The sequence below is a fragment of the Eptesicus fuscus genome, chromosome 10 (assembly GCF_027574615.1).
Source record: "Eptesicus fuscus isolate TK198812 chromosome 10, DD_ASM_mEF_20220401, whole genome shotgun sequence".
Lineage (NCBI taxonomy): Eukaryota > Metazoa > Chordata > Mammalia > Chiroptera > Vespertilionidae > Eptesicus > Eptesicus fuscus.
This window is the reverse complement of record NC_072482.1, coordinates 41,582,882-41,595,451: the sequence shown is the minus strand read 5'-3', so window position 1 is coordinate 41,595,451 and position 12,570 is coordinate 41,582,882. Positions and strand designations below refer to the sequence as shown.

Here is a 12,570-nt window from a genome sequence, read left to right as displayed (position 1 = left end):
TCAGAATGGCTGTCATCAACAAATGATAAGTTCTGGCGAGGATGTGGAGAAAAAGGAACCCTCTTGCACTACTGGTGGGAATGCAGACTGGTGCAGCCACTATGGAAAACAGTATGGAGTTCCCTCAAAAAATTAAAAATGCAACCGCCATTTGACCCAGTGATCCCACTTTTAGGAATATATCCTAAGAAACCTGAAATACCATTCAGAAAGAATATATGCACCCCTCTCTTCATAGAAGCACAATTTCCAATAGCTAAGATCTGGAAATAGTCTAAGTGCCCATCAGTAGATGAGTGGATAAAAGAGCTGTGGTACATTTACACCATGGAATACTATATACCTATAAAAAAGAAGTATCTCTTACCCTTTGAGACAGCATGGAGGGACCTGGAGATTATTGTGCTAAGTGAAATAAGCTACTCAGATAAAGATAAGTATCACATGATCTCACTCATATGTGGAATCTAATGAACAAAAGAAACTGATGAATAAAATATATCCAGAGATACAAGCATGGAATAGACAGTGGGATCTCAGAGGGAAGGTGGGGGTGGGGGGTGGGGAGAGATTAACAATATAGCCCATGCAAATGCATAGCCCATGGATACAAACGATAGTGTAGTGAAGGTCTGGGAGGGGTGGGTGTGGAGTGGAAGGGGTCAATGGGAATAAAATATGGGGTGGAAAGGGCATCTATAATACTTTCAACAATAAAGATAAGTTTTTAAAAATTAGGAAATTTTAATTTATTAGAAACATGTTGCTCTACATCTTAGAATCTTAAGCTGAGAGAAGATTTAAGAGATCATTTCACCCTTTTTCTGAGCTTCTGCCCATTTTTACCTTAAAACGACTGTGAGAAAAAAAGGTATCTATTTTGTTGTGAAAGTTCTGGGAAGTAGATCAGATTAGAGTTTAGGTTTTCAGTACAGCTGTGATTAAAATACATCAATTGTTCTTAAAAGTTTTGTTCTTTCAAAACATCAGAAATGCCTTCCCCTCTCTGAAGAATGCAGATTCTTTTCTCACAGAGTTGTAGGAAGCATTAGATGGAAAAGCTGTATGTAGTGGGATGGAAAAGCTGTATGTAGTGGGATGGAAAAGCTGTATGTAGTGCCCACCAGAGGTCTTATAAGTTTAACTACACATTCAGACTCAGCACCACCACAGGCCACATTTCTTGCCACCAGGGCAGCATCAGGAGTTCCTCTGAGCAGGAGTCTTGCAGCAGTTCAAACAAGTGACAGCTCATAGACCTGTATGGGGACTGTAGACTGCCCGTGTGCATGGTTCTAGATACAAAGGTCAAGATCCATATCGTAGTTGCTCACAAAGGACTGCATTCGGGGAAGTCCAACGTGTGGCATGCTCATCAGATTTTTACAGCTCATTCCTATTTCCTGCCAGTCTTAATGCAAGATAGCAATCAGGGATCATTTTTTAGCATAAGCAGTGTTGCCTAGCAATATAATTGATGCCTACCATCTACTTGGTTTCCAGAGGAACAGAACTAGGTGGTTAAACCAAAGGTCAGATTCTCAAGAAGGCAAGGAAAAGATTTGTTAACTCTTTCATCTCAGTATGCAACAGACCCAGCCAGGGACCTCACATATTAAAGTTATCAAAATATGCTTGCTCATTCCTTGAACAAATATTTAAGAGCTTACACTATGAGTCAGGCACTGTGCCCGACACGAGGAATGCAGTGGTGAGTTAAACAGATATGGTGCCATCTTCATATTGTTTCCTCCACCCAGTGATGCCCTTCATTACTTCCATTGCCTAGAGAACTCCTATTTATCCTTCAGATGTCAGCTCAGATGTTCCTTCTTCTCTGAAGTCCATGTATACTCTACCCCTCTAGCACTTTGTACATATTGCCCTGAGTTCATGGATTGGTTTTGTAAATCCATAAGTGAATCCTCTAAAGCAGTGGTTCTCAACCTTTCTAATGCCACGACCCTTTAATACAGTTCCTCATGTTGTGGTGACCCCCAACCATAAAATTATTTTCGTTGCTACTTCATAACTGTAATTTTGCTACTGTTAAGAATCGTAATGTAAATATCTGTATTTTCCGATGGTCTTAGGAGACCCTGCTAGCGGTTTCAACCTGTGGGTCGTGACGACCCACAGGTTGAGAACCGCTGCTGTAGAGCCTAAGACCATCGGAAAACACAGATATTTACATTACGATTCTTAACAGTAGCAAAATTACAGTTATGAAGTAGCAACGAAAATAAATTTATGGTTGGGGGTCACCACAACATGAGGAACTGTATTAAAGGGTTGTGGCATTAGAAAGGTTGAGAACCACTGTTCTAAAGTAATACATCAGTTATGTGTATGTGGGAATGTATGTTTGAAGGGGCTATAAAGCTTTCATCAAATGTTCAAAGGAGTTTGAGCTGTCCCCTCTGCCCTATAAGAATTTAGAACAACTACTCTGTTATGCGCATTTATTATATGATGATTTTATTATTTGTTTATAGGTCTGTATCTCCTACTAGAACGTAAGTACCTTGAGAGAAGAGACTGTATGTACCGTATTTTCTGGCGTATAAGACGACTAGGGGTATAGAAGATTTTCCTGGGTTAAAAAGTCGTCTTATACGCCGGAAAATATGGTATTAATATTTTTGTCAGCAGAATGCCAGGTTCATAGTAAACTTTTATAAAATGTATGTTGAAAGAATAACTTCTTAATATTTGTAACAAACTCGGCAGCTTGAATAATGCTAGTGGGGCATCATTTTCTAATTTGAAAGGGAACATTTTCCCTTATATTAAACTAAAATTAGTCTTTCTTGTTCTCAGCTCTGTCCTCTGGAGTTCTAAATTAAATGTCTTCCATATTGTAATTGCCCTTTTATGAGACTCATGGTTGACTGGGGAATCAAAGAAAAAGGAAATGATTAAAAAATGATACATTTGCATCTTAAATATTTTAATTTAAAACATGCAAATGTTCATTAATTTACTAGTATTCTATTATGGAACCAATATCTTTCTGTTGAATATGACTCCACTGTTGTGTAGCATTTTTTTCTTAAGCCATCAAAAATTCGTCATCTACAATTTCCAGGTTTCTTTAAAGTGAAATGAAAAATTGGACACTGTTGAAACAATCTGATACCAGAATTTTTCTAGATTTTTTTCCTTTTTCTCCCTCTCCCCAGTGTTCTATAGTTATATATCCCATATCCCACCAGTGATTTTCATTACAACTAGCTTTCATCTAGTCTGAAATCTTTAGTTTTTAGAGGAATAGCAACAACACATATTTCTTTGGATTACATACTATTTAAATTATGTAACTAGTATAGCATGTATAAGTGGCATAAATAGGTCTGTGATCAAACAAAATTGACTCTTATTAAGTGCATAGTTCAACAGATAGGAGCGAAGTGTGTAAGTAGTCAGCATGCTTTAAGCTTCACAGTGCTCATAGACATTAGAAAGAACTTGAGCATGTTTCTCTTCTCAGGATGAATTATTTTGAAATTTTCTCGTTATCCTGCTCTCATTTCTTCTCCCCTTAGACGACTGATCTTCCTAACTTAGAGTAGAATGGAAGTAAACCATCTTTGGCTTTCCTCCTGGTAAAGTCTCAGCTGGCTGTTGTTGTCCAGCAAATAAATGAAGCCATTAACACACACACACACACACACACACACGACCTAGTAGTCCCCTAATATAAGGGACTACTTAATTATAAGGATGTTCTAAGAATAAAAAATAATGGCAGAGTGGTGCTTAATTTCTCTCCCCTTGAGTGTGGCCTGGACTTTATGACTCACTTCCAAGTGATATAGGAAGAATATGCAAAGGGAGAAATAGTGGCTTTATTTGTGGAGAAACCTAGCAGATACCATCTTAACCAAGCAGTCAAGATTAGCATCACCAGGGATAAGTCATGTTGATGAGTTGTACTCTCTGATATGATGTGATGAGAAGTGCACTTTACCTCTGGTATGCTTCCCCAGAACCCATACCACCAGTCTAATCTTGAGAAAATATCGGACAAACTCAATTTAGGGAGAGTCTACAAAATACCTGATTGGTACTTTTTAAAAATCTCAAGGTCCTGAAAAATAAGAGAGACTGAGAAATTGTCACAGATCAGAGGAGACGAGGGCACCATGATGACTAAATAAATGCTGTGTGTTATCATGAATTGGATCCTGGGACAGAAAAAAAGAGTTCGTTAGTGGAAAACCTAGGGAAATCCAGATAAAGTCTGCACTTTTGACAAATCTCCCATGGTTATGTAAGATGTTAGCATTAGGGGGAGCTGGCTGAAATGTATATGAGAACTGTCTGTACTGGTTTTGTACCTTTTCTGTAAATCTAAAATTACTCCAAAACATTTATTAAAAATAGCCGAAACCGGTTTGGCTCAGTGGATAGAGTGTCGGCCTGCGGACTCAAGGGTCCCAGGTTCAATTCCGGTCAAGGGCATGTACCTTGGTTGTGGGCACATCCCCAGTAGGGGGTGTGCAAGAGGCAGCTGATCGATGTTTCTCTCTCATCGATGTTTTTAACTCTCTATCCCTCTCCCTTCCTCTCTGTAAAAAATCAATAAAATATATTTTAAAAAAATTGTGGGCAAAATCATTTAAAAAAAGGCTTAAGTGATTTGAAATTTAAGACGTGAACTAAATTAAAAGGCAATAACACAAAAATATTTGTCACTGTGTTAGACAAAGGACTAATATTCTTAACATAGAATATACTTTTACAAATTAATAGGAATATACTAATACCTCATTGGAAAATAATCATTGATCACAATTCACAGAAGAAACAGTGATCAATAAATATAAAATCTAGTACAATCACACCAGTAATTAAAGAATTGCCGATTAAAGCAGTATTGGAGCCCTGGCCAGTGTAGCTCAGTTGGTTGGAGTGTCATCCTGTACACCAAAAGGTGGCAGTTAATTCCCAATCAGGGCACATACCTAGGCTGAGGGTTTGATCCCAAGTCAGGGCATGTGCAGGAGGCAACCAGTCAATGTTTCTCACATCAATACTTCTCTTACGCTCTCACTCTTGCTCTCTCTCTCTCCTTCTCTCTCTCCCTCTCTCCCTTCCTCCTTTCCTCTCTTTCTAAAAATAAATTAAAACATTTTAAAAAGCAGTATTGGAAACATTTTCACCCATTACATGAAAAAATTATAGTATTCAACTTTGAAGAAGGTAAATGGAACAATTATAGATTGGTATAGCCTTTCTGAAAAGCAGTTGGCCAATATACACTGAGTGGCCAGATTATTATGATCTCTGAACGCATAATAATCTGGCCACTCAGTGTGTGTGTGTGTGTGTGTGTGTGTGTGTGTGTGTGTATTAGAGGCCTGGTGCATGAATTCGTGCATGGGTGGGGTCTGGCCAGCCTCGCCAGAGGGAGGGGACATGGGTAGTTGGCCGGCCTGCCTGCTGGTCGAACTCCTGGTCAAGGGGACAATTTGCATATTAGCCTTTTATTATATAGGATATACACTGAGTGGCCAGATTATTATGCATTCAGAGATCATAATAATCTGGCCACTCAGTGTAGGTATTGGGTTTAAAAATATGCATACCAGCTGTGGCCGGGTGGCTCAGTTGGTAGAAGTGTCATATTGTACACCAAAAGGCTGCAGGTTCAATTTATGGTCAGGGCACATACCCAGGTTGTGGGTTTGATCCCTGGTCAGGGTGCATGCAGGAGGCAACCAATCGTGTTTCTCTCTCATATCGATGTTTATCTCGTTCTTTCTCTCTCGAAATTAAATGAATTGTGACCAATGATTATTTCCCATTTGTGCTTTTAATCTCACACAAGATTATTTTCCCATAAGAATGTTCACCACAAAATTGTTAATAATGAGAAGCTCAAAACCTAAATATCTATCAATGAGGGAATTATCTAAAAGTTTTGGCATTCCTATGGAATAGAATGCAGTCATTAAGAATAATGATTATAACTAAATAAAACAATGAAAGCAACATGCAGTTTGTACATATTCTATTGTCTCAGACTTATATGCATGTGCACAGCTTTGTCTCTTGAAAGGATGGCAAAGAACTATGCCATCTTGTACAAAGCAGTTACTTGTCCTTGGGTGGTAAGGAAAGGAAGATTTTTGTTTACTTTAAAGCTCTCTGTCTTTTCAGAATTGTCTGTAGTGAGTTGTATATACTTTTGTAATGTAGAGGGAGAAATAAACACTGCAGACAGTGTGATTAATGAGGGTTCTTTTCATCTTTCATGCTTACTTAATTAAGAAACTGTCACATTTCTATTTTGTTCTGTAAAAAATAGTTTTTCCTCTTTCCACTAGGAAGCTCCTCAGGGTGCTCCCATTGCCGACGGAGAACTGGGGAGCTCTAGTTGGAGAATGGTGCTGCCATCCGGACCCCTTTGCTAATAAGCCACTTCATCCGCGAGAGAACGACTGTTTTATTGGAGACTCTTTCTTCTTGGTGAATTTAAGAAGTGATACGTGGCAGCCAAGTCCTCAAGTAGCTCCAGAGGAGACACACTGTCTTTCTTCTGAGAACCATTTTAAATCGGTAAAATACCTTTTCCGAATACTTGATGCTAATTTAGAAATTGGCTTAGAAACTGGTTCTCCCATCTTTTCTTAATTCAGGTTATGTCACACAGACTGTTCTAAAGACCAAAACAGCCCACAGGGGCTGAAGGACGAAGGGGAGAGAATTTCTTCATGTCTAGAATTGAGAATGTACCATTTTACACACCCAAGTGCCCTACTTACTTTCCTGTTTTGAGGACGATATTCCATAATCCATGTACATTTTATCCTCATCAGTCTGATTTAAATTAAAATTGTTCTCTTGCTCCAGGATAGCTATTACAGTTAGGTTCATGGTCTAGACTTCTGCTCACGTCATAAAAGCAGATGCCAGAGCCCAAGCGTGGAAATGAAGCTTGTGCTGCAGGCTCTACTGGTGGTTGACAGCATGAGGTCAGGTGGCTCTGGCTCTCCACGTTGCTTTAGGGAGAAGGCAATTTCCTCTCTGCAGAGAACAAGTGGTTTACCTTATTTTAAAAGAAAATCAATGGCATTGACTTGGTCCTGTGAGAAATCATTCTCCTGATGGCAAGTCAATACAGATGTGATTGAAAAAGTGAAGAACATCATTGCCAGAGAATTTTTATTTTAACATCTGCTTATTGGTAAGGACAAAAGCAATGTATGTTAAGTTTCATTTAGAGCTCATTTAGTTTTTGTAATGAGAACTGGGCCACTTCAGGAAATTTGCAGCAGTTGGGCAGCTCTTGGGTTGCAAGTTAGTTTATAGAACTATTTTCTGTTTTGAGGGGGATTAAGGAAGTTCCTCAAATAACAAGGTTAAGTTGTTATAGTTATTTACATGTCTCATCTCTCACCGTAAACACAAATCCCTTTACCTAAATATGGTTCATTTTAAATTATAGTATGTTATCCTTCTATAATTTTAAAAGATAAATGGTAAGAAGTTAATATAAATCTGTTATAATTATATTTAATATGGTTTTATTAAAATTATATTTTATACTAAATTTATATACTAATATACTGTTTATGTGTTTTAACTTTCATTTTTATGATTAAGCTATAAATTTTTTAAAAATGTTTGGAGGGCATGAGTGGAAGAGGAGTGAAGATTAAGAGAAATCATGAATTACACTTTTTTAGATAAATTCTACACTATTGACATATATTCTTCGCTTTTATGTCTTTGTCAGTTATAGGACGCCACTTACAACAATTTCTCTTAATTGCGAACAACTATACTATTTGTTAAAGGAAGACCCTCCATATTCAAACACTATGATTTTTAGTATTAAGGAGACTAGGAAATTACTATCATAACAAGCTACTGTTGGCAAGATTGTTTTCAAGGTAGCCCGGATGGAAGTTTCACTTTAATTGCCTATTGCAGCAGTCCAAAGAGGATGCCCGTGACCAAAATAGTAACATAAATTTAGAGGGACCGCTTAAACAGTGCTCTCAAGGCGCCGGTGGGAACAAGGCTGCTCTGCGCTGTTGAAAACCTATTTCTCATATCACCCAGGCTAGCCATCCAGCAGGATTGAAATGTCACACGTTGACACAGCATCCTAATGGTATCTCTTGGGAACCTTTTTTTTTTTTTTTTTTTTTTTTTTTGGCGAGACAACATCAAGGGTCCTTAGAAATGGAAACAACACAAAGGAAAATAAAAACGCGGACAGGAGGCTGATCCACCTCTGAGCAGCGGTGCCATCTCTCAGATATATTGATTTAATTAGTCACAACAGTGTCTTTGATGTTTGCTCTGTAGAGTTCCCACACTATTAGGCTGTTTCCTTGCACAACTTGCTTTAGTCTTTCCTTTAAGCATAGGTTAAGAACAATGTATTACAAAGCAGGGTTTCACTTTAAATAAAATTAAAAGTATTATAATTAAAAAGATCTGATTTTAAAAACAGCATCAACACACACATAAGGTCCATCACATTTCTTTCCTTCAGTATCCCCATAGAGTGTACAGTCTGTTGTTTGTGCCTGTGTTAACGTGGCAGTGATATATACCTTTTGTTTTCAAAAGATACCTGCTGAGATTTTCCTGTTTTTGCAGTTGAGTGTTATCTCTTTTGCTGTATTTTCATGTCTACCAGCATAGAAACTTTGCATCTTTTAATAGAGTGCTAAGGATGGCACCCCAACCATTTTGTAAGATTCATAAAATTATTCTCAAAAGTATGGCCACATATATGACTTCACCCTATTTTTTTAAAAATATATTTTATTGATTTTTTACAGAGAGGGAGGGAGAAGGATAGAGAGTTAGAAACATCAATGAGAGAGAAACATCGATCAGCTGCCTCCTGCACACCCCCCACTAGGGATGTGCCCACAACCAAGGTACATGCCCTGGACCGGAATCGAACCCGGGACCTTTCAGTCCGCAGGCCGACGCTCTATCCACCGAGCCAAACCGGTTTTGGCCACCCTATTTTTTTAAAGAACAAATGAAATTGAACTTCAGTTATATTATAGACTAGAAGCCCAGTGCACAAAATTTTGTACACTGTGGGTGTCCCTCAGCCCAGCTTGTGCCCTCTCGCAGTCCAGGACCCCTCGGGGGATGTCCAACTGCTCATCCCTCTTGCAGTCCCGGACCCCTCGCTCCTTACCGCCCGCCTGCAGCAGAGGCGGGAGAGGCTCCTGCCACTGCCGCTGCACTTGCCAGCTGTGAGCCTGGCTTCTGGCTGAGTGGCGCTCCCCCTGTAGGAGCACACTGACCACCAAGGGGCAGCTCCTGCATTGAGTGTCTGCCCCCTGGTGGTCAGTGCGCATCATAGCAACCAGTTGTTCCGCTGTTTGGTCGATTTGCATATAAGGGTTTTATTATATAAAATGGCAAGTATGACAACCAGCTTTACCTTTTTTCCTTTCCTGGGGTACTTATCAATTATTTATTGATTTGGGTAATTTTTGTTAAATCCATGAAGATGTCCTTTTTTATTTTCTTAGAATAAGTGTTGGACTTTGTAAACATTCACAAATGTAAACAGAACAGAATTCTAAACTTCAGTATACCAATTGACTTGATTCACAAAGTATTATTTACCTGTCCCTTTTATTATTGTTTTGTGTGTGTACTTTAAAGCAAATCCAAGACATTATGTCATTTGATCCCTATATGGGTTTTTCTCTTTTACATAACCACAGTATCATTTTCACATCTGACAAATTTAACAGTGATTACTTATGATACAATATAGGCTGTATACAAATTTTCCCAATTGTATTAAAAGTATATTTCACTGTCAGTTTATTTGAGTCAAAATCCACACATTTGGTTGTTTGAGGTCATTTGCTTTTTATTGATCATATTTTAAAATCCTGATTACTGTCTCAAAAAGATAGAATCTTATTGTAAAAACATACCAACAAAACCCACTTTTCCTACTTGATTGAAAGACAAAGCGAAATGTGCTATAAACAAATAAAATACATAACAGAGTACCTGATGAAAAAATTTCCATTTCCAATGGAAAAATCCCTTCTCAAGCATTGCTACTCCAACACCCTATATTAATTTTTAGTAAAGTCCTTAGTTTTAGGCAAGGCTTAGTTGGGATGGTCTGACTTAACTTGTACAAAGTAGGACCCTTTATAAAGTATCTTTAATACCACTTTGAAGCCACACAGATAGATTTTACTGTAAGAAAGCATGAAACTGCCAAAATGTCAAACTTTGCAATTGAACATACTGTTTTCTGAGCTGCCTTCCTGTAACCTTGACTGCACCTGAACAAAGAAGCACCTGCCTTGGTTTCTATGTCTGTGGCTTTGGACTTTTTTTGATCTCTCACTAAGTCCAGAATTACATTTTTTACATTAAGATTTGATTACACACACATACCTCTCAAGTAAAAGGGTCTTGAAGCAGTACTTCCCTTATGTTTGAAGCACTGTGATATTTTAATTCAGGCTGTAACCAATTGAATTGATTCCATGAATTGATTTGGAAAATACTTGGCATAGTGATTACAAGCATAAGCTTTAGCATCTAGGGGACCAAGATTCAAATGTCAACACTATCAGGTACTAGTAGCACATCCATGGAACTCATTTTAAATGTGCTTTGTGTACAGTTTTTCAGGAAACATTTATGTCATGGTAAATATAATTCTACTTCCTTGTACTAATCCATTAAGACCTATTCCTTAGATTACCACATATGTTATCCCACATCAGAGAGTCACTATTTCCTCACTTAGACCAGCATTCTTTTCTGGAATTTCCCAAGAGGGATGACCTCAGGTGGCCAGAGGTGGAGCACCGTCTTCTCACTGCACACTTTTATGTGACTTCTGCCATTTAGCAGTATATCTGGGTGAGACAAATACTGTGTGGCTTTAACACAGGTATTACTGTGGATGTGAAAAGGGCTTTCTTTTGTTGTTGTTGTGTGTTTTTTTAAGATTCTTAATATACAAAGGCTGCCTAGTAAAGGGTGAAAAATCAGTCCCTTTGTGGGAGGGTATGGGTGTTCTGCCCATTTCTGGGATGATTTGTGCCAATAGTATATTTATGTAACATCCACCTTAGTAGTTACCATGTACCCAGGACAGTGCTTTATAGCACTCTTTTCTAAATCCTAATAAATAACTGTGAATTAAAGACTATTATTAAGTCCATTTCACAGATAAGGAAACCAATACAGGATAGGTAACTTGCCCAAGGTCACAAGTCTAGTAAATAACAGAGTTGGGATTTGAACTTAGGAAGTCTGGCCCCACACTCTGAGCTTTTAACCACTTTGCTATTGCTTATAACATAACTTCTACAACAAACCACAAATTAGGAAGATTTTTTTAAATTAAGGTATAATTGACATATAACATATTACTTTCAGGTATACTATATAAGGATTTGCTATTTGTACATATTGCAAAATGATCATCACAATAAGTCTAGTTAACATCCATCACCATAGAGTTACATTTCTTTTTTGTGTGTGTGTGATGAATACTTTTAAGATTCACTCTCTTAGCAACTTTCAAATATGAAATATAGTTTTATTAATTATAGTTGCCATGCTGTACAGTACATCCCAGGACTTCTTTATTTTATTTATTTAAAATACATATATAGCCGAAACCGGTTTGGCTCAGTGGATAGAGCGTCGGCCTGCGGACTCAACGGTCCCAGGTTCGATTCCGGTCAAGGGCATGTACCTTGGTTGCGGGCACATCCCCAGTAGGGGGTGTGCAGGAGGCAGCTGATCGATGTTTCTCTCTCATCGATGTTTATAACTCTCTATCCCTCTCTCTTCCTCTCTGTAAAAAATCAATAAAATATATTAAATAAAATAAAATAAAATACATATATATTTATTTTTACCTATTTATGTTTATTTTGCCCCCCTTCACCCATTTTTGCCTATCCCCCACCCCACCCAACCTCACTTCTGTTCTCTGTGTCATAAAGAGCATTTTTTGTTTGCTTAATGATTAGGTGAATGCTAGCTATTTTAATCTGTATCCCAAATGAGTATGGATTTTTGAAGTTTAAGAATGTTTCAGGAATTTGTCCCAGAACACTAGCTATCTTTTCTGTTCTAATGTGTATGTTAACTGGAAAAATAAAATTATATGAATGGATTAGATATTTTTAGTTTCTGATGGGTGTTTTATGAATTATAGATTACTTTACCATAAGCTACCTGGAGTAGGAGAAAAATAATGAGTTCAAGTTCTGGTTCTTCTGTTTTCTAGACACATGAGTTGGGGCAAGTCACCTACCCTCTCTGCCTTTGTTGCCCACCATGTGCCAATTCTAAACGATGGGGATATTTGCAGGTGCTTTTAGCAATGTAAAACGCTCCTTATTCAAATTGTCTGGCAACATTTAGATTATCAAGAAGTGGCTAGGTTTGGAAAAATCATTCTGTTCATTATTCTGTCTTTAGACTTGAAAAAAATTATGTCTGTGTATGTGAATTATGTAACTAGCTAAATGTATTCCCAGTATTTAGGAGAGGGCAAAATAAAATGTAAAGTTCAATGTAGACCCT

The 12,570-nt window shown here is 37.9% G+C and overlaps 1 protein-coding gene across 6 annotated transcripts in view; it reads left to right on the top strand.

Annotated features, from left to right (window-relative positions):
• UBE3D (ubiquitin protein ligase E3D) overlaps positions 1 to 12,570 on the top strand; it is a 145,120-nt gene that overhangs the window by 22,361 nt on the left and 110,189 nt on the right. For all 6 annotated transcript variants that reach the window (XR_008557278.1, XM_054722386.1, XM_054722384.1 and 3 more), the window contains exon 4: positions 6,333 to 6,564. Coding sequence is in view for 5 of the 6 variants with exons in the window: in XM_054722386.1 (XP_054578361.1) it covers positions 6,333 to 6,564 (232 nt within the window). In the remaining variant the exon portion in view is untranslated. The remainder of the gene's footprint in view (positions 1 to 6,332; positions 6,565 to 12,570) is intronic.